The 22,384-nt window shown below is 44.5% G+C and overlaps 1 protein-coding gene across 7 annotated transcripts in view; it reads left to right on the top strand.

Annotated features, from left to right (window-relative positions):
* The window catches only part of AGAP1 (ArfGAP with GTPase domain, ankyrin repeat and PH domain 1), a 308,994-nt gene that overhangs the window by 253,248 nt on the left and 33,362 nt on the right, over positions 1 to 22,384 (top strand). For 5 of the 7 annotated variants that reach the window (XM_058839369.1, XM_058839368.1, XM_058839367.1 and 2 more), the window contains 4 exons: positions 1,054 to 1,131; positions 10,423 to 10,577; positions 11,993 to 12,083; positions 17,339 to 17,561. In XM_058839369.1, coding sequence (XP_058695352.1) covers positions 1,054 to 1,131; positions 10,423 to 10,577; positions 11,993 to 12,083; positions 17,339 to 17,561 — 547 coding nt within the window. The remainder of the gene's footprint in view (positions 1 to 1,053; positions 1,132 to 10,422; positions 10,578 to 11,992; positions 12,084 to 17,338; positions 17,562 to 22,384) is intronic. The other 2 variants (XM_058839370.1, XM_058839366.1) reach the window with 1 other exon arrangement.

Below are 22,384 nucleotides of genomic sequence, written 5' to 3'. Positions count from 1 at the left end.
TCCAGCAGTTCCCTGTTATTCCAGTCGCTGTTGGGTGTCCTGATGCACTCAGATGTTTCATCTGGTTCCTGTGTGATGAAACCCAGCCTAACCAAAGTGTTCTAAAGATTCTGAAGAAGGTAAAAATGTGCTCTCCCCTAATGAGCCCAGGAACAGAGCGCTTTTGAGCCAGATTTTCTGATAATTGTGAAGCACAGGATCTCAAAGTTTGGGTCAATTCTAATAAAACAAAGGTAAAGGGTAAGCATCTTTTTTTTCCTCTTTCTAAATAAACACTTAAACTTTGCAGTGGGGGAGGAATTTTAGAGGAGCTTAGGATGGTGGAAAATATCCCTGCCCACAGGTGGGACAAGATGGACTTTAAGGTCCCTTCCAACCCAAACCATTTTGGGATTTTATGACTCTATTTCCTCTGAGCTCAGTGCTACAAAGAACATTTGTTGGTACAAGGATTTAAGGTCATTACATCATCATCTCAGTTTCTAAAGGTGATGATGTGAAAAGGAGGCTTAAGGGTGAACTCCAGGCACCAAGTGATCCCCACAGGCTTTAGGAGGAAAAGGAGCTCTTGTCTGGCTGTGTTTTGTCTTGAATTAAATCACATTTTACAGTAGCTGTTTCATCCAGTCCTGTATCTTCTGCACAAATACTTCCTGCCCTTTTTTTTTTTCCTTTTTTTTTCTTCTTTTTTTTTTTTTAACTTCTGCTGGTCTGTTTTGTCTATTCCAATAGCAGATCCATTTAATCTTGTCAAATTGTGTCATGTTGACTGAAAGAAGAATCACTCTGAATGACTGAATACGAGGTTTTCCACATTGGCCCTGGATTGCAGGGGCTGAGTGGTCCTTGTGTGCATTTTCTCTGTGTGTGAACAGGCTCGTGCTTGTATTTTACTTTACATGCTTTTTGATGTTTCTTTTCTCCCTTTTTTCATTGAAAAAAAAAACAAATTTTTTTTTTTTCTTCCTCCCCCTTCTTTTTTCTTTATTTTTATTCTCTTTTTTTGTTGTTTTTTTTTTCTCTCTCTCTTCCCCTCCTGCTCTCTGGACGCAGCCAAACGCAAAGCTTGGAAACTAAACCGTGTTGGTAGCCTGCGAAATATTTACAGCAGCAGCAGCACCAACACCGAAGGTAACAAACGCACCCGTCCCAGACAAACACCTCCTCTCTCCCCACCTTTTTTTAACCCACTTCTCCAAAATTTCACCCTCCTTGCCTCTCTCTCCCTCTCCCCCTGGAAATGAGATTTGCCCCAAGCATGCGTGTTTGTTTCCACCCTGTGTTTGCAGAGTCATTCCACTTGGTCTTTTCATCTTTCTGTTGGTGCCTTTTATTTTGCCATTCATGTTCCTTTCAGCTTACTTAAATTTTGACCTTTCCCTCTAGTCGTGGAGTGCTGATGTTTAAATTACTTCAGGAATCCATTTTCTCCCTTTATTTTATTTTTTTTTTAAGAGATACATATATATATATATATATTTTCCCTTTCTCCATGTGGGCACAATGTAATATTTCCCAAGTTATTACCGTTTTTAAAAGTGTTAGTATCAGGTGTAATGATCTGTAGCCAAATACAATAGTGTGCCATGACATTTAAGTAACAATCTTAATTTGTTTTGTGCAAACCTTCTCCATAATGCTCTTTGCAGCTCTAATCCAGAGGCGAGACAGTGCCGGGTCATTTGCATGTGCTACTCTTGCTTGTAAATTCTGGATATTGTTGTATTTCTAAAGGTCAGCCGGTGCCAAAGTTCACAAATTGACTTACATTGCTTTTTTTTTTCCCCCACCCAAGACAGCCATCATGCCTTTTGTATAATAGCACATGGAATTTGATGTATTTATTTCCCCCCCTCCCCTCTCCACCTTCATTTGAACAACACAATTATAAACTTCCTTTTTTTTTTTTTTAATACATATATATTTTTATTATTATTACAAATGTCAAAGGTCAGAATGACTCAGAAACCAAGCAAGGAGGAGAGGGGGGAGGGAAAAAAAAAAAACCCCACCACCACCATCTCCAGCAGCATGGAAGAGGGATGGTGTAAGGAACAGGGAATGCAAAATAGGTCACAACTCAGTAATCTCGCTATCAGGGAGGGGGATTTTTTTTTTTCTCTTCACTTAAGTGCGAACCAAATGGGTCAAGTAATCGCGAGCGCATGCCCTAACACTAATTGACTTATTTTGGAATGATTATAACTGTAATATTTTTCTTAATGTCACTGTTTTCTGGGCTGTTGATTTTAGTGATTGCCAAGCGGTGGCATTAAATCTCTTGTAAATTTTAAATTGCATGCTATTTCTGTAAACAAGTCCCTCTGTTCACATCCTGATCATTAACCTTTGGTGATTTATATCACCGTCCTTTTTTTGCACAATTACAGCCCAGGCTGCTGGCAGGGGCCTGGCTCTCCCTGCCAAAGTGTGCACAGGAAACAAAAGTGGGGTTTTTATTCCAGCTTGTTAAGACAGCTTATTTTATTTTTTTTTAAGTATAATCTTATTTCATTTTTCAGACTAAGTGTAAAATTATTGCCTTTCAGAGCTCCTAATTTGGCTGGTTTGATCCTTTTGTTGTCTTTTCAAATATGAAATACAAAATATGAAAAGACAGAAAGAAAGTGACTGTCAGATATTCATAAGTTTTGTCTTTTTTGTCCACATAGACACTTAATTAATTTTAAATTTTCTATTTGCTCTTTATACCTCCCAGCCCAATTTTTCCTCTGATCAGGTATGTTTGTTGTTACAGGTTTAGTGCTTGAGAAGATTGTGATTTTTTATCTACCTGTTAATTAGCTGCAGCAGAGGAACAAATACGTGGAATTCTCTTGTGTTTTACAGATCAAATTTTTTTAGGACTTGTCTAATTTGAGGAGTCTTCTATCTTACTAATCAAACTTAGTGCTGAAGGCACCTTGGTATGGGAACATGAACCTGCTGGCCATGGCCCAAAAAGTTTTAAGACACAGGATCAAAATTAAATTCTAAAATTGGGCAAATGTATCATTTTTTTGGATGTTTTATACCCCCCCGGCACCGAAAGCTGTAGGTTCGATGTTCATAGCTTTGAGCTGGAATGGTGAGACATGCAAATGTGGAGTTAATGAGCATTGTAAGTATTAAAAACCACATGTTTAGATAATTATGCCTTCAAAAAAGAGAACGATGATGGGAAATGACAGTCCAGAATAACAAATCTGCTTTGGTCCTTGGCACACGCTTGCTCAGTTGCACTCACACCTATTTCCACACCAAAAGCGTTTCTGTCAGGTTCAGCCCCGGTTTGAAAAGCTCTTCAATCATTTTTAGCAGCCTCCTGGTGTGTTTAGGGCTTGTGTGTGTGCTGCCAGGTGGGCACATCTCAGGTGGAGCTGGACAAAAAAAACTGGCAGGGATATATCTGAGATGCCTGTTTAGATTCTGCTAGGAAATGTCACCCTTCTAGTTTCTTACTACTCATTGCCCAGCATTCCTTCAACATCTATATCAATGTCCACACTAAAAAGGTAAAAAATGTCAGGTCTTTGCACCATGGACTGTCCAGTCAAGCAGCATTAGTGCTGCAAAAGAGAATGTGATGTTTGCCATGCAGGCAGGATTTGAAGTATATTCTCCTGGCACATGTTGATTTTCCTGCCAATGCTTCAGAAAATACATGAGAGCAACCATATAGCCAGAGGAACATTATTTTCATATTATTTTTCTAATTCTTTTCTAATATTTTTCTAATTTCTAACTGCCCAGGTGCTGCAGTTGTGCTGGGGGAGGTGATGGTGATGCCTTTTTCAGCCTGAAAACAGAGGCCAGACAAAATTCAGAGAATGAATCTGTTAAATTTATTGAAGGGCCTTCAGGTACATTTAGGGCAGGCAAAGCCCCCTCCAGGGACTACACCCAAAAAAGGGACGATGGGTTTTCACACTTTTATAAGTTTGGTCCATTTGCATATTGGGGGTTAATCTTCCAATTACAGCTTGGGGTAATTAAGTCATTTACCCCAAATTTGCTGCCCCCAGCTCACTTTTGTTTGCATCTCTCAGGTCCTGAGGCAGTGAGGTGTTCTCAATTGCCAGGCCTGGAGAGGAATTGTGTCTGACCAAAATGGGAATAACTAATAGTTAAAGTAAATAATAGTAAAGTAGCTATCACTGTATATGGAGTTCAGAGTTACACCCTAAAGAACTGCAGGATTACAAATATATGGAAAATATGGGAGCTAAAATCCTACAGCCTCAATGGTCCCTAGTGTGGGGGGACTCTGTGTTTGAGCTTCCCCATCAGAGGGGCTGCTCTCTCCTGGCTGTCTCACAACAAAAATAATCTTTTGTCTGGGATTTTCACCAGGTGTGGGATCCCAGCTGAAGGACCCAACCTTCTGCGGGTGTTAGAGAATCCCTGAGGATGGAAAAGCTCTCCAGGGCCATTGAGTGCAGCCTGTGCCCAATGCCCAAGTGTCACCAGCCCAGAGCAGCAGATCCAGGCCTTCCTTGGGCACCTCCAGGGATGGGCACTGCACTCCAAGGCCTGACCCCCCTTTCCATGGAGAAATTCCTGCTGCTGTCCACCCTGAGCCTCCCCTGGCCCAGCCTGGGGCCGTTCCCTCTCCTCCTGTCGCTGTTCCCTGGGAGCAGAGCCCAACCTCCACCTTGCCCCAAAATTTCAGAGTTACCTCCTCCATCAGTTCTATCTCATTACAAGAAACCTTTCTTTTATTTCAGAGTTTGCCTAAACTCTTTAGTTGTCAAATTTTGGGTTTTTTTCCATAGGAAGCCACTGACAAATGAGAAAGTCCCAAGTGTTCCCTATTGCAGGCAGCCAGGCTCGTAGCAATCCTTTGCTTCTTTAGGGGGAAAAATAGGTGAGTTTTGCTTAAAAAAAAACCCACTCTGGTTTTAAGAGTAGCTGTTATCATGGCAGTATTATTAAAATACAGAATCACTTCTTCTATATCAACAAATTTAAGGCCAGGTTGGACAGTCTTGGAGAAACCTGGGATAGTGGAAGGTGTCCCATGGCAGGGGGTGGAACTGGATGATCTTTATGGTCCCTTCCAACCCAAACCATTCTGTGATTTTCTGATTTTGCAGCACAGCAGGAAGGATTGTCTTTAAAGAATTAAATGCCTATGCTCTGCATGCATAAAGATATTAAATCCTGATTTTTCCCATCCTCATTGTTGCACGTGTAATTTTGGTTGGATTTGCTGGGCACTGAGGGAAAACTTTTTTGTTTGAAACAACAAAATACCTTTGGTTCAAAGTGATGCTCTTGCTGCCATGCTGCTGTGCCCATGCAGGAAGTTAATCCTGTCTGTCTAAACTGAATTTTAAAAAAATTTTCAACTTGTGCTGTCTTGGCACCCAAATAAAACATGGAGCCCATGAGGCAGAGGGCTTCATTGCCTTCAGCCTTTCAGCAGTACTGAGATAAATGTGATATAAAACAGAATAAAACTCTTGCAGTGGAACACAACCTTTACCAAGAGCTGTGGGCAAGCGATAGCAGAGCTCCATTGTCCTGATAGGGTTGATTTTCAAAACTAATTAGATTTAGACACTGGGTTTGGAAAGGGGATAGAAGTATTAGCATAGCCATGCCCAGTGGGACATGGCACAAATATTTCCTTAATTGAGGCTGCTAATAAACATACTTATCTGCCAAGTGAGGGGGGTAATTCACACCCAGTGGCAAAAGGTAACGCGACCTAACACGCGTGGCACGTAAATAACATGTTGTAAACAAATTGCGTGTTGTAAACAACTCCTGTTGCTTGCCTGGGCACCCCAGCAGCTCTTCCCTCTCCTCCTTTTGAAAGGATGAAGGGTTATGGTGCTTGAGCAGAAGAGATTTTCAGGAGAGGGAGGAGGAGGCGATGAAAAAGGAGCTTAAATAGGTCTGGGTGTTACTTGAGGCAGGCTTGGCTGGGATTCAGGCTGTAACCTCAGCTCTTGAAGGTGCTTCAGGAGCATTTGAAACACGTCCTCGAGGGGGTTTTGGTGCTGCACTTGACTTCTTGTTCCTGGGAAGTGTTTCCTGTGTGAGTGGCACCACCCTCCAGATGCGTGTGATGAGTTACTGTTAATTAGCAGCAGCCTCTGCTATCAGACAGCTGTGTTGGGCAGAGATCCAAATACACAGCCTGGCTGGCCTGGAAGGCAGAAGATCTTAATCCTGGTTCTGGCAAAATATTCATAAATACCTCTTAGAAATACCTTAATATTTATTTGTTTAAAAGCCAACTTTTAGGACAGGTGTGATTTCTGCAGGCCAGAAAGGAGCCCTTGCCTCCTGTTGACTTTCTGTGCTGAAAGGTTGGACCAGATGATCCTTGAGGTCCCTTCCAACCTGATCTTCTGGGATTTTGACTGAACTGTGCCCATCACTGGTGCAAAGTGTCAGTGGTTATTTATGCAGTTCTTAACACTGAGAGTAAAATAGGTGGGGAGTGGAAATGGAGACCAAGCTGATTTGTGTACATGATTTAGAACCATTCCTGAGAGATACCAAGAGGTGTGAGTGCTTCTGGACATGTGTTTCCCCTGCATTCCACAGACTTAAAATGGAGTTCTCTGGAACAAGTTACGGACTAATTGTATCCTGTGGTAATTTTCAGTGTGGTTTTCTAAACCCGATCTCAGTCCCACATCACAAACACGTGGGATGGAGAAAGGCAGTGAGGCCCTGCCCTGAACATTTGTTTTTTCTTCCACAATCCATTGCTCCTAAGAAATTTTATCTCTTTGTTTTCCAGAAGTGTGTGGGCTTTGGCAGTGTCTGGTTTTTTGGCAGAGCAGAATAAATATGAACTTGGGTTAAATGCAGTTGACTATGGAAAAATGATGGTGAGAAGAGTGTCCCTGGAATCCCAGAATGATTGGAAGGGACCTTAAAGCCCATCTCATTCCACCCCCTGCCATGGCAGGGACACCTTCCACTATCCCAGGCTGCTCCAAGCCCTGTCCAACCTGGCCTGGAACATTTCCAAGGATGGGGCAGCCACAGCTGGACACCCTAAAATTCACTGATTCCATGCCAGCTTCCACTAAAAGAAAAAAAAAATCTCTTGTTCTTTTCCTTCCATATCTTCACAATGTCACAGTTTTGGTTTATTTCCCATCCCAGCCACCCTTCCCTCTTCAAAAAAAAAAACAAGCAAAGCAAACAACAACAGCATTTTAGACATCTCCTGTTGATAATAACTACCAAATGGAAGTTGGTGGCAGCTGGTTCTTCACACTTTAACCCTTCCTCTGCTGCCCTTCCAGGAAATAATTGATGACTGATTGGCCCATTAACCTTTTTTTCTTTAAAAAAAAAAAAAAGTTTGACAGCCTGGACTTGTGTAATGAGGAGGGATTCCTGGTGAAATCAGGCTGATGGCTGAGTTGCTTGCCCCTGAGGATGCAAAATTAGCCCCACGAGACCTCGTCTGCATAGAAACTGGACACAATTAGTGTAATATCCGGTGTTATTAATGTAGTTTGGAGTAATTGGGCAGGTTGATTTCGACAGGTTGATGGTGCTAAAATACTATTATAGTAGACCTTTCCATGAATAACTGTTAAACATGGAAAACTGTTTAATAAAATTTTGTGATTGGGCTCACAGGGATTTAAATAGCACAACCTATAATTTGACTGAAGAGTAAAAGTGAACAACTTCATCCTCCCGCCTGGATTTTCCTGTTCCTGCATGCTGTGCTTAAGGACGTACAGGAACAGGTTTGTTCCTTGTCTTCTGAAGGAATTGCCCTGGAGGTGATGTGGAGCAGGCACTGCTGCTTTGTTTCACAGTTGAGCTTGAGGAAAAAAAGTGTTTTTTCTGTGTTTAAGCAGAAAAAATTAGGGAAGATGTCTTCAACCAGCACAGCTTTTTGGGGAGGAAATCTGAAGCTTCAGTGGATGTAGAATCATGGAATTATTAAGGTTAGAATTATTAGAAAAGGCCTTCAAGACCATCAAGTGCAGCAGTTAATCCAGCACTGCTACATTCACCACTAATCCGTGTCCCCAAGAGTCACATTTACAAATCTTTTAAAGCCCTCCAGGGATGGGCACTCCAAACCTGCCTGGGCAGCCCCTGCCAATGCCTGACCCTCCTTTCCATGGAGAAATTCCTGCTGCTGTCCACCCTGAGCCTCCCCTGGCCCAGCCTGAGGCTGTTCCCTCTCCTCCTGTCCCTGTTCCCTGGGAGCAGAGCCCGACCCCGCCGGCTGTCCCCTCCTGGCAGGGAGTTGTGCAGAGCCAGAAATTCCCCCTGAGCCTCCTTTGCTCCAGGCTGAGCCCCTTTCCAGCTCCCTCAGCCTTTCCTGGGGCTCCAGCCCCTTCCCCAGCTCACTTTTCTTCTCTGGACCTCAAAATATCCTTCCAGCCCCACCTGAAAACATGCTGCAGCTCTCCTGGGCTTATTTCTCCTGGGCAAACCAGCTCCATGCATGTGTTATCAGCTTTGTTAAGGAGATCAGAGGATTTGGTGGTGCTGCAGAGCCCTTAACTGCATTGTCCTACAGGAGACAGTGCGCAGGAATGAATGTAACTTCATTTATTGTGGAGTAGTTCCTCTTAGATCTTCCTCATGAATCCCTGAAAGCTCTCCTTGATAAACGAGGCTTTGTCCATGATTTATTCACGGTGTTTTGGGAAATGTTTGTACCTGCCTGTTTGGAACACGCTGTTGCTAAAATGGAACAGTTGCAGCTGTGCAGTTGCATCATTCATCTTTGCCCCAAGTGAATGACATGGAGCTGTGTCAGGGCGGTTTGGGTTGGATCTCAGGGAAAGGCTCTTCCCCCAGAGGGTGCTGGCACTGCCCAGGCTCCCCAGGGAATGGGCACAGCCCTGAGGCTGCCACAGCTCCAGGGACTCCCAGGGATGCACAGGGTGGGATTGTTGGGGTGTCTGTACAGGGCCAGGGCTTGGACTTTGATCCTTCTGGATCCCTTCCAACTCTGGATGTTCCATGATTTCTTTTCCCACTTATCCCATACCCTGTTCTATATCAGGTGCCTTCCTACACTTGAAAATAGCCTTCAGCTCCGTATTTATCCCCACCTCAAGGTGCCAAGTCACCTCCTGCTGTTTTTGAGGCATCCTTGGAGCGGTGCAGGCGCTGGCCTTGCTGACATGGAGCTTATCCAAGAAAACCCCTTGTCCCACAGCTTGGGAACACAACTGCCAGCAGGCAGCAGTGCTGTCTTTAAATCTGCTGCTGGATTCATCCCTGATCTTCACATGTTTATGGATGATGAGGGAACACAGTAGTGTCATGGCTCTGAATATATAATAACTCATTATCGGACAAAATGTTCTTTCTGAAGCTCGTTATGGCTGATGTTCACCAGAATTTTGTGCTCTATTCTTTTCCTTTCATGCTTCGTGCCAGCCCTTCCCAATTGCACTTTCTCTGTTTCAGCTGCCTTGATTTTTTTTAATTTGGCATTGGTGTCCCATGTGTAGGTGGGGTGTGTGTGTCCATTTCTTTCAGTTCTGCTGCTATTTCCATGTGCTGCTGCTCTGGCCTGAATACTTGTCCTTATCCTCCAGTAGCCCTAAGGATATTTCACTGACCCTCTCTCCTGGCTTGTCAGATCATTTTCTCATCTCCCATGCTGGATGTGGATGTTGAATAGGTTGAACTGATTTTAATCCTGTATTATAGCCCAGTATTATTAGTATTATCCCAGTATTTATGATGTAGAAGAGAAAATGTCCACATCTGCTTTAATATATCTGTGCTTGTAAAAACTGGTTGAAAGAAGAGGGTAAATTGTTACATTTTCTCTACTGTCAGCTCCTTGTGGTTTGTTCAGCTTTTATTTTGTGGCACCCTTTGATTTTTATATTATGCAGCTTTTAGCATCACAGGTTTAAATTTCAATTATGTTTGTTGGCCATTTTATGTTTGATTAAGGTACAGGCTCAATTCCAAACTCACAAACACAGGGATTTACCCAAACCAGTGCTTTATCTGCACAGCATTTGAAGAGAAAAAGCAGTGGATCCTGGTTGGTTCCTGGTGCACTGCACAGGGTAGGATCCAGCACTTACAGGATCTGCACAATCCCAGAACTGTTTGGATTGGAAGGGACCTTCAAGATCATCCAGTTCCACCCCCTGCCATGGGCAGGGACACCTTCCACTGTCCCAGGTTGCTCCAAGCCCTGTCCAACCTGGCCTGGGACACTTCCAGGGATCCAGGGGCAGCCACAGCTTCTCTGGGCACCCTGTGCCAGGGCCTGCCCACCCTCCCAGGGAGGAATTTATCCCCAATATCCCATCTAAATCTGCCCTCCTTCAGCTTAAAACCATTGTGTAACTGAAGTTCTCTGCAACTAAGGTTGTTTCAACTACTTTCCACTATCCTTAACTTAATCATTTCTTCCTATTGCATTTCTTTATTTTTTTTTCCCCCCAGAACAAGAAGAAAATTTTGAGTTTATCATCGTCTCTCTCACGGGCCAGACTTGGCACTTTGAAGCAACCACCTACGAAGAGAGGGACGCATGGGTCCAAGCCATAGAGAGCCAGATCCTGGCCAGTTTACAGTCCTGTGAGAGCAGCAAGAACAAGGTATGGAGCACAGAGTCACAGTGGCCACAAGCCATGGGAGAGGTGATCATTAGGATGACAGCAAATTGTGCATTTTAAGCTCCTCAAGGTGTGTGTGTGTGTGTGTGTGTGTGTGTTACCCCCACAGCTGAGCAGGGTTGGAGCTTTCTGAAGGAAGAACATGGCCTGGGAGGACCAGCTTTCCCCCTTGGAATGCTTTCCTTTGATGACAGAAGGAATTTGCTCACCTTTCCTGTCAAAACAAATGTTTACAATCTGAGATGTCTTCAACCAATGCTCATTTTTGGGAGAATTTCTGTCGTGAGTGCACGTGTCTGTAAACACTTCACAGGAGAGACCAAGGTGCTGCGTGGTGATTGAGGGAGAGAAATGGCCAATAATTGTCCAGAACTGTAGATCATTTAATATTACCCACCTAACAGTTGTCTTTCATGATTTTATACTGCAAGGAAGAGACTCATATTTTTAAATGAATGCCTGCTTTCATTGCCCTGGTGTGCCAGAGGAGATCAAACACCAGTAATTACCATCATCATAACACAATTTACTTCCCATTTTGTGTTAAAAAATGGGTTTATTTCCAACATATATTCCTGAGATGGAGGAAAATCACAGCTTACATGTTTCTTGCTCTGCATGGGTTCACACATTCCGATATGTGTGTGTTATCAGAGCACAGAAGGGGAAGTTTGTACATTAACACCTACATAAAAAGATAAATACAAAAGGATAAAGAGTGGCTGGGCAATGGCTCAGAGAGGATTTTCTCACTGGGTTCTCAAGGCATGTCAGAAGAACTGGCTGGGACAGCGAGGGGCAGTTGGCTGGACAGGTTTAGCAGGTGTCCCATGGAAGTTGTGTCATGGGCATCCACAAGTCCTGCTTAAACCACACCTCAGGGAGCCCTCAAGGCAGTTTAGCTGGGTGGAGCAGAAGTGCATCAGGACATCAGGAGAGTCTCCCCAAGCAGAGGTCATGGGCAGGTCATCATGGGGAGCATTTAAACGGGTGAAATCTGACCTTTGGATGATGAAAAAGTTTCAGCTGCTTCTGCAAACCATCCCTTAGTCTTCATTAGCACAAGCACACACATCAATAAAAGAAATTGATCTTGTAAAATAATATTCTTGTCTCATTTATCTCAAGAAGCAAACCTACAGTGTGGCTGCTGCTCTTGGGAAGAGCAGGGTTCATTCTCAAGCTCGATTTCCCTCTGTCAGAATCCAGGCTGGAGACCCCAAAAGCCAAAGGATTTCTGTTCCTTGAGATGCAAATCAAGACTTGAGGTTCCTTGACCATATTGATTTGACCTTGGGCTGAGCTTTGGGGTTTGCTGTTCATTCAGCTGACAGTTGTGTCATTTGGGTTTTTTGGGTTCTTGCTTGCTGCTCATTGATGTCTTTGCCTCCCCACAGTCGCGCCTGACGAGCCAGAACGAGGCCATGGCCCTGCAGTCCATCAGGAACATCAGAGGCAACTCCCACTGCGTGGACTGCGAGGCACAGAGTGAGTACAGCCAGCTGACTCCAGCTCTGACCTCTTCTCCTTGGCCAGCACTGGGGGAACACCAGCCCTGGCCTCCCTGCTGGGACATCCCTCTGGCACATTTCTTCTGCTTCCTCAAGGAGTTTGCTTAATTCATGCTCAATATCTGCCACATCAAGTGCATCCTAATTTTTTTCCCCTCGTTGTTCCACGTTGAATGTCAGCACATCTGTACTTCCCTTCAAAGAAAAGGCAGAAAGTTTGCTGTTTGACATCAGTCCCTTCCATTTCCCTCCTGTTTTCCATGGTGAGGGCACACATGCCATGGTAATATTTTCAAAGAGCCAGAGCTTGATTGCTGTTTTTAGGGTTTGGTTTTTTTAGGCTTGCTTGTCAGAAGAAACCAAAGTCATTGCTCATTATATCTGGATACTAGAAAACTGATTTCTGATTTTTATTTTTTTTTTCCCTTCCCCTTTGTGTTTCTTTCCCCCTTTCTTTTTTATTTTTTAAAACATATACTTAGTGTTCAGAAGAGTGTTCTCAGGAATACTTTGAGCTGTGCTTCACCTCACTAACCCCGACTGAGGCCATTATTCTGGTGCTCTTTAGTTCCAGGGGTTTGCAACAAAGCCACAGAAAGGAAGTTCTCTTGCTCTAAAGCAATTAGTTGTAGGAGCTGAAGGACTGAGAACTTGTGCATTTTTATTTCTTTGATATTTGGAAGTCAGAACTTTCCTTGCAATTTTTACACATGCTTAAAATGGAAAAAATATTCATTTATTTTTCTTCAGGTGTGATTTTTATCTTTAAAGATTGGCTGCTTGGGATTTTGGCTCCTGGTCTAAGCCATTATGACACCCCAGTGTAAAAAGAACATTTGTACACAAGTGCAGGTGCTTCTGCACCAATAATTTGGTGTCTGCTCTCACTCTAAGTGATTCAGCACGTGCTAAGCCAGGGAAAAGCTTGGTTTGAGCAGTATTTTAGCACCTGGAGCCTAAAGCGAGTCTTATTTATTAGTGTGCTTTCATAGTGACCTGGCAGTCATTGAGATTTCCCCCAGAGCTTTGATGCAGCTCAGGAGGAAGGCAGGAAGGGTGGTGTGCTGTGGGTGAGGAGGAGGGGGTCTGGGAGTGACCTACATGGATATTTAGCTCATTTGAAGTACTCACTGCTGCCTCTGAGCAGCCCACAGTGGGAGTGGTGCTGAGTCCTGCTCCACTGTGGGTGGCATTTTCCTAGCCTTGCTAACTAGATACATATTTATAAAATGCACAAATATATTCTATTTTTATAGATATACATTTATGAGGGATTATATTATATATCTGTAAGATGCAGTCCCTTCAGTGCAGACAACTTCCACACCCACAACATCCTTCTCACCCATCTCAGCTCTACCCAGACTCCACACTATGCCCAAGGCTTGTGTTTCTCTCCCCAGCCATGCACATATCCCAGGATTTATGCAGCCAGGCTGGATGTTTAATCAGGAAAACACTTGTGCAAGAAAGCAGCACTCTTTTTTTTTTTTCTTTTTTGGGTTTTTTCTCCCCCCCAAACCAATCTGGTTTTCAGCCAGATTGCTCATGGGTCAAGCTGGGCCCCCGTGCGTGGTGCCAGCAGCAGGGATGTGCCAGGAACATGTTCTGGGAGAGGGCAGAGTGGGACAGCCCATTTTGGCAACACTCTGTCATGTAGGGGGGGATGATTCTGGAATCTCAGCTGGATTTGTTTGTATTCTCAGAGATGATTTAAACCTTCTTTGACTCCTCTTGCTATTTGACCTTCCTGATTTTAAGGCCACTGTCATTCCTTTGGAAAAAAATGTGAGATATTTACAAAGCAATGGATCTTAAAATGTGAACACACACACACACATAGGAGGTGAACCTCAGCCTGCTGATTTTTCTGCTGGGCTTTGCTTTATTTTATTCCCTTCCTGCCTTGCCAGGTCCTTACCCTGAAGCTCTTAACATCACAAACCCCAGCACTCCACACCGTGGAGCTCTCACGTTGTTCACATCCCCACAGAGCCAGATGTTTGGGAGCACAGGAGAGTGAGATGTTGCCATCCCTCAGCTCTATTCAGGAGCCATCAATCTTGCACTTCAGAAGTCTCATTCCTCCTCTTTCTGGAGCTCTTTGCCTTTTGAGCACGCGATGCAGCACTTTTGTTTCATCGGGGAATTCTGCCTTGTTGGATGTTAATCCAACTGTGTGCTGCCAGAATCCCGGCCCTTTGGCAGCCTCCAGCTAAAATTATCCAATATTCTCCTTCTAACATTCCCATCCCTGAGCAAGAGAAGAGGCAAGGTGCTCTTTAGGAGCTGGAGTTTGTGCCCAAGATCTGATTTCATGTTTCAAAAGGAAACTGGTGCTGCCTTTTCCCAAAGCAGCGGGGTCCCGGTGCTGGCTTTGTCTGGAGAAGCCTCCCAAGGAGATCCAATTGTTTAGGCAAACAGCTGAATTTTTGGATTTTGGCTTTGCCAGAGAATAAATACGAGTCACCTACTTCAGGATATCTGGAGAACATGGAATATCAGGTCTTTGGTGTTGTAGAATAAAATAGGAAGTGTTTAAAAACATGGGTTCTCATCCTGAGTTTTCCTGTCTAGGAGTCTGATCACTGACTCTGGTGTATTTTTTATTTGAAGACCAAACACTGAGATACAAATTTGGGCAATCTTGTCCTACCCATCACAGAATTAAATTTTTCATGCAGAATAGAAAAAAAAAACTCTCAAAGAATAGGAGAGTTGCAAACTTTTCTCTCTCTTCTGCTGCAACTTGAGATGCCTTCACCCCTGGCTCTTCTGCTCCTCCTTCCAGCAATTCCCCCTGCTCAGCCCAGGGATATCTCAGGAAGGTCCAGCCTTTCATCAGCCTCCTTGGATCCAAAGGGATGAAGGAGAGAGTGGGGAGGGGTTATTCTCCTAAGAGGATTTTCACCTCCAAATGGTGAGGCTGATTGAGGTGTGAGTCAAAGTGGGGGAAGAGGTTTTCAGGGAAGGAGTGAGCCAAGCGTGTTTCAGAATATGAACAGCTGAAAATTGTGATCTGGATATATTCAGTGGTGCTAAAAAGCTCATTTTTTATTTGACCAGTTTTAAGTAAAGCACCTCTAGCTGCACTAGAGTGGGCTTTTTCTTCCTTTTACCATCAAACCTTGATGTCCACGCCTGCCACGTGCTTGTGAGCATCCTCCAATTCAGAACTACTCTCACCACCAGCAGGAAAAGGGAGCTGGGTTTGTATCATCTTAAAAGTAAAAAAACCCCAACCTTGAATAATTTTAATAATTTAAAGCTTTTAACCACTTGTGGTGTGAATTGGTGATAACAATTTTCATTTCTATAACGAGCTCAGCCCTTGCCTTTCCTCATTTGCCACTTTCCCACTCAGCTGTGTGTTGTCAGGTTGTTGAAAATGAAAATAACATCTTGGTAAAATTTCATGGAACTTCTTGCTTGTTGTTTTGGGGGACTCCTTCAGTCGTAGCAGTGCTGGTAACTTCCACTTCCAACCCAAACCATTCTGTGATGCCCTGAAGCAGGTGAATATTTAAAGAATTTTTTCAGTACAAGATGCACTGCACGTGCTTCAAGTGGAGAGGTGTTTGGGAAGGTCCTTAACAGCAGTTCTGTCAGAATAAGTGAGATAATGTAAGTTGGTATTCCCTTCTCTTGCTTCATTCTGAGTTCATGCCTCTTACAGCTCATTGCACTTTGGATTTTTGTCAGGATAACCCCAGCCTTAGCAGGTCAGGGGTTTCATCCAAGTCACAGTTTGCACATCCCAATTTTATACTTGCTGTGTTCAAATTTATACCAACAAATGGCGATTTTGGGGGTTTCTTCATGTATTTTGTTTCAGATACACCACTGGTTCCTCCAGTGGCAAAACAACAATGGAGATATCTAAAGAACTAGGGAATTAAAGGATTTTGTTGTAGTTACTGTACCAAAAGCTTGGAAAACATAGCAGGAGTTTTATCTCACCTGATTTTTTTGAGATCTGAAATGCTGTGTATATATAATGTAGCTATTAAATTATGTATAATATAAGACTTGGTATGGACAAGCACTTTTAAGCAAAAGATGTGTTTTTCTGCTCAAGTGGAATAAGATGGGGGATTTTTCTTCTTGGTTGCATTTTTAGATTTCAGTGGACTGAATGAAAAATGTGTCAATGCCTTCAGTAAGATGAGGGACTTCACAATTCAAATTATGAGTTTCCTATTTTTTGTCCAAACACAGCATGACAAAGAACTAGAAAAAGTTTTGTTTCCTCATATTTTGGCTGCCAGAAACAGCTTTTCCATTGTGGGTTACACAAAGTCAAGACGAGTCTTGGGATGAATTTTTGAGAACAGTAGGAAACACTGGAAATGCATTTTTCTGTCAACTCCAAAATTTGTTTGGATAGAAGTAAGAATTGCCTGCCCTCTTAATTAATCCCCATTTTCCTGCTTGACATTTGGGGTATTTCTTTGGGATGCACAGAGTAAGGCATGAAGAAAAGATCTGACAGCAAGGGGTTAGAAAAAACCAACAAAAATTCCTCTTGTGTGTGTTCAGTTGCATTTGTTAAGGTGGATGTTTGTTGGAGAGAAAGCAGTCCATACAAATCTAGATTTAAATTACACAGAGCAGTGGCAGAAGAGCTTTGAACCATGTTGGGAAATGGAATTTCCCATCTTGTGATCAGGTTTGCTCCAGTCTCACCCTTTTTGGGGGTGGGTGGGATCCTTCTGGCTCGTGCCCTGGAACTGGGGCTGTTCCAAGTGGGACATTCCCATCTTGGTGTTTATCTCCCTGATTTTGGAGATGGGAGAAGAGTCAGATGGAAGAGGCACACGCAGCTGATGGTGTAGGTGGTTATTGAGGGAGCAGATGTAGTTAGCACGAGATAATTGTTTCTAGGCTCTATTTTTTTCTCTCCTTGGGGCAGCTCTGCATTCCCAAGGAGGGGCTTTCATCATCCTTTACCCATCACCATGCTTCTATTTCCTTTGTTTCACATTTCCCTCCTAATTCATAGTGGTTTTTGACTGAAGATGGAGGGATACATCTTTTGAGACACCACATTTTATTTTTCTTTACTCCATGATGTTTTCTTCGAAGGGTTGGCATCTCAGTTGACCCTGGAAGACCTCCCAGCTGCGCTTTAGGACAAGACCCACCCCCAGAGCCAAAACCTTCAGGCACAGACACCAGCTGGAAGGTTCTGTTGGGTGTTCCCTTGTCCTAATTGCTGTGTCCTAATTGCAGACCCCGACTGGGCCAGCCTCAACCTGGGAGCCCTCATCTGCATCGAATGCTCAGGAATCCACCGCAACCTCGGCACGCACCTGTCGCGGGTGCGCTCCCTGGACCTGGACGATTGGCCCATCGAGCTCATCAAGGTGATGTCAGCCATTGGCAACGAGCTGGCCAACAGTGTGTGGGAGGAGAACAGCCAAGGCCACGTCAAACCTTCCTCAGACTCCACCAGGTGGGTTTTTGCTCTCTCCGCCTCGCCCGGCGCGTGACGCTGTTGCTTTTCAGTTCTCCCTTGTGGAAAAAATCATTATTTATATCCTCAGTAAAGCCCAGGAACTACGTGTGTCAGGGTGGGGGGGTGGCAAAAGTTGGGTGACCTCGTTACTTTCTTGCCCTTGTGAAGGTTTCCTCAGCAGCTCTGCAGTTTTGTGTTCAGTGGGAGATGGAAACGTGCTTCTTCCTCCATCTAAATTATCCTGTCATGTCCTCCTTTGTCTCAGTGGGCCACAAAGTTCCTGCCTCCTGGACTATCAGTTTGTCATTAATAATCTCCCTTCAGGGGTTCAGGCTCACTTGGGAATTTGTACCTGGCTGTCAGGTCTTTGGTTCTGCTCAGGTCTGTTCAAAGTCCTGCTCGCCATTGACTTGGTTCCTTTTCTGTGTGTGATTTATGTGAAACCATGACTTGCTGTGGGGGGTATTTCCTTTGAGAATAGTGTTTTACCTGCCTCTCAGAGATCCACACACTGAAATTCTTCCTGTGATGTGGTGTTCTACCTAAAACTAGGGGGTTTTATGCCTAATTAATCTGATTGAGGTCAAAGACAGATGTTTTGAGAATACTTTTTCCAGTTTTGGATCAGGTGGAAAGATCACGATGCCTGGGCCACCTCCTGCAGCAGAGGGCTGGGTTTGTGCTGTTGTGTGTAATAAAGTCAACTGTTTCTTATTGCATTATTTCGTTAGCCCTGAAAAATGAATTTGTGGTGCCACCTTTGGTTCATCTTCGAGAATGAAGCCACTACATTAATCAGGCTACTTAGATGAATGCTTGTGCATTTAAAAGTGCTCCAAGAGCCCCAAAGAGAGGTTTTGTTCAGGCAGAAATGGGATGTCTGCTCTATACCTGTGTATTATTACACACAATGATTTCATCAAGTAGATTGAAATGAATTTTCAGTCATTACTATCACTTTAATACTGAGATTTTCTATTCTTGCACCTCACAAATATATGTTGCTCCTTACTGCTGAGGTGAGATGGAGCAATAGTTGTAAACACCTGAAAGGAAAATGCTTGCACTCAATTGGAATTCTATTTAAAAAAAAAAAAAAAAAAAGAAAAATCACATTATTTCAGTAGTCACATAATAAACATCATGAAGAATCTAAAATCCATGTGACTGTGATGAAAAGAGCACCATCCATTTCAATTAATAATGCATTTGGGATTGAATTTTGCTTCTAGAAAATCAACTTTTTTCTCTTAGTGTTTCATGCTCAGGGCTTATTTTAATTTTCCCACTTTGTTTCTGTGCATCTTTATGGTTATATTCAGCTGATTCTGATTGTCACTGATATCACTGCACTTTCTCTCCTGCACTGCAGCATTTTTGGACAAAAAGATTCATTTTATAAATAGGATTTTCTAGCTCTGTGTCCAGGTTCACGCTTATGTGATAGAAGAGGTGCTAGAAAAAGTAGAATTAGGATGATGTGGAAATTTTCCCACAAAGCAATTGCAATCTTGCTTTGCTGTTCCCATTCCTCTGCTCTTTGCAGCAGGGACTGAAATGCAATTTTTCATGTAAATACCAGAAAGTTCTGCTTTTTCCCAGTGTGTGCCTCCTTCTGTGCTTCCCTTTGGTCTCTGCCAGCATCACAATCCTTCTGTCCAAGCTGTGGTGAGAAAATAAATTGGAGTTATTCAGGTAGAGGTTCTGCTTTCCCAGAAATCCTTCCCTGTGAGGGTGGGCAGGCCCTGGCACAGGGTGCCCAGAGCAGCTGTGGCTGCCCCTGGATCCCTGGAAGTGTCCAAGGCCAGGCTGGATGGGGCTTGGAGCAGCCTGGGACAGTGGAAGGTGTCCTTGCCGTGGCAGGGGGTGGAACAAGGTGGTCCTGAAGGTCCCTTCCAGCCCAAACCACTCTGGGAATGTGATTCTGTGATGGGCCCTTAATGGACACTTTCAGAGGGGATCATGGGTTTCACCTTTCCATGTTGTGTCTTTCTATTGGAGATGAAGCCATTAGTGGAAGCTCACAGATTTCTAGAGACACAAAAAAAAACCCAAAAAAAGGTAATGAGCTGCTCCACAAATGCTGAATTGTTGGGCTGGGAGGCTCAAGGAGTGTTCACAGACTGGACTAAAATGAATCTGAAAGTCTTGATGTGGCTTTTGAAGCAGTCCCTTCAGCCTGGGAGAGGTTGGCACTGATCACTGTATGCTTGCAGTGCCATCCTGTGTGTTTCTGTGGAGTAGAGGAAAAGGTGGAGGGATCCATGGAGATGGTTTTTGATAGGAGGAATTGCCAAATGGCTACTCTAGGTCGTAGCATGATTAAGGAATCTTATCCAGAAGAATATCACCAGTATTTCTGAAACCAGAGCTACACCAGGCTGTGAGTACAGCTTCCCTTTAGTCATTTTGTACACTCAAAAATAAGATATTATCAAATTCAAGACCTTACCGTGGCCTGCACCTTCCTCATGAGGGACAGCTCCCATCTCCTGTCTGTGTCCAGGAACAGCATCCAAGGGAGCAGCTGGAGCTGTGCCAGGGCAGGCTCAGGCTGGATCTCAGGGAAAGGTTCTTCCCCCAGAGGTGCTGGCACTGCCCAGGCTCCCCAGGGAATGGGCACAGCCCCGAGGCTGCCAGAGCTCCAGGGGCTCCCAGGGATGCACAGGGTGGGGTTGTTGGGGTGTCTGGGCTGGGCAGGGGTTGGACTCCATGACCTTGATCCCTTCCAGCTCAGGATATTCTGTGATTAAGCCACATTAAACTACTGCCATCCTTTTCTAGCCCACCAAATGCACCTCAAATTCATCATCCAAGCAAATCATGGGCAAAGATAAACCTGGACACCTATTTTGAAGGCCAGAAAGGTTCTGAGCTTGGAGGGTATGTAAAATTCAAAGCCTTTAGCAGAAGGCATTATCCCTCCTGCATTGATCAGGGATATATTGCCCAGGTATATCCTCTAATATTAATTAATATATATTAATATTAATAAATTCCAGGTCATGGTAGGATGGAGAGACAAGCAACCTGGTCTGGTGGAAAGTGTCCCATGGCAGGGGGTGGGATGAGATGGACTTTAAGGCCCATTCCAACCCAAAGCATCCTGGAACTCTTCAGGCAGATCTCCAGGTCGTTCAGTGCCCCTGTAAGTGAAAAGCAACAGCCAGGATGGCCCCTGGCCCTGAACTGGAAGGTTTGGGGAGCACGGGCGTGGTGGGATCCCCAAGGAAGCGGCACAAGGCAAAGCTGGGGGTGTTGCTGGGATTTTGGGGAGGAAGGAGGAATAAACAGCTCCGGTGAGCGCGAGAAGCTGGGGAAGCGGCGGAAAACCCAAGCCCAGGCAAACACTGGAGTGTGGAAGGGAACAGGAGCAGCTGGGCCCTGAGCTGTGGTGGCCGTGGGTCCCTGATTAGGTCAGCTCTGGAGAGCTGGTAATTGGTTCCAGCAATTACCAGCAGCCCCGAGAATGCCGCTCAAACTTCGGGAGGCCTGTGACAAATTGAAGCTGACTGCTGGTGAAGGAGTATTGACTTCCCATTCCTAAACAGGGGAATCATTAGTCAAGAAAAGCATCTTTTAATTACTCGCAGGAAGAAAAAAAAAGAAAAAGAGTGAGAAAAGGAAAAAGATCTTTCAGTATGGATCCTGCAACAACCGCCAGGTTTTTTTTTCCAAGTGTATTCAATATTAAATTTATTGTCTTGCAGGGGAGGGGGCGAGCGGGGGGAGCTTGCCTGCGGTCCCTCCTTGGGTAATGCGGGTTTAATTTGGAGTGAGAAGTCAAATTAGAGTAAATCAATGTTGCGACAATTAACTGGGGCTGGGGATGGGATCAGGATTTTCCCTCTAATTGCTATTGATACTGTTTAAGCACATTCTCACAGCGCTGCTTTGGAGTGCTGCAGCACTGGAGGAGCCCTGTGGGGCTGAGCAGCTCCGTGGAGGAATGTTGGAGATGTGGGGATGCCAGCTTGGGAATTCTTTGCCTTTTGCACTCCTACCAGATATTTAGCTTTTTCTGAACACACCTCACTTGTTTTGCTTTCTCCTCACGCTCATGTGGCTTCTGGTTTGCAGACTCACTTGCCACCATTGACTTCCCAAGGTGGTGTTGGCCTTTTCCAAAGGAGACAAGCTGCCCCCATCCCTCTCCAGGGGGAAATGGTTATCTGCTCCCTCCTTCCCTGAGCTCCCAAGGACTCCATCTCTGTCTCCCTGGCAGTGCTGGGATGGATGTGCCACCTCCAGTGGCTGGAAGTTGGCGGCAAAGCCGAGGGAAGGCAGGGTCATATCCAGGGACCATCCCAGCCACACTTCCTGTTGTGCTGCTCAAACAGGGCCGAATATCTGTGTTAGCTACACACAGATCGGGCTCCACCATTGCATCACCTCTTTGAGAATATTCACAAACAGCTGGAATGTCTGACTCCATTAAAACCGTGAATTTTAAGCTCTTTTAGTGGGGCTTGGAGCACGAGCAGCAGTTGTGCTCAGGTCTGTTTGCTCAGCAGTCTCTGTTTGTTCTGGGTACCAAAGGTTACAGGCGAATCCAACACGGGCTGAGCAGGCACGAGCTGGGAGCTGGCGGTGTTGGGAATTGACTCTCACCTTCCAAGGGAAGATCTGGTTTGATCCTTGCTCACTAATGAACTCAGTTTAATGGTGTCAGGGATAACATTACACAGCTGCACTGTATTGAGCTGAGTTTTACAGTCCTGCACCAGAGCCTGGCTTGCACTGCCCCGAGGAGAGCGGCCGTGATGCCAAAGCTGCTCACTGGGGAGTGACTTGGATGAAAAATATTACACCATGCCTTC

Source organism: Poecile atricapillus, chromosome 5, assembly GCF_030490865.1.
Source record: "Poecile atricapillus isolate bPoeAtr1 chromosome 5, bPoeAtr1.hap1, whole genome shotgun sequence".
Taxonomy (NCBI): domain Eukaryota; kingdom Metazoa; phylum Chordata; class Aves; order Passeriformes; family Paridae; genus Poecile; species Poecile atricapillus.
Note: the sequence above shows the minus strand (reverse complement) of the source record. Positions and strands in the feature narration are given on the sequence as shown.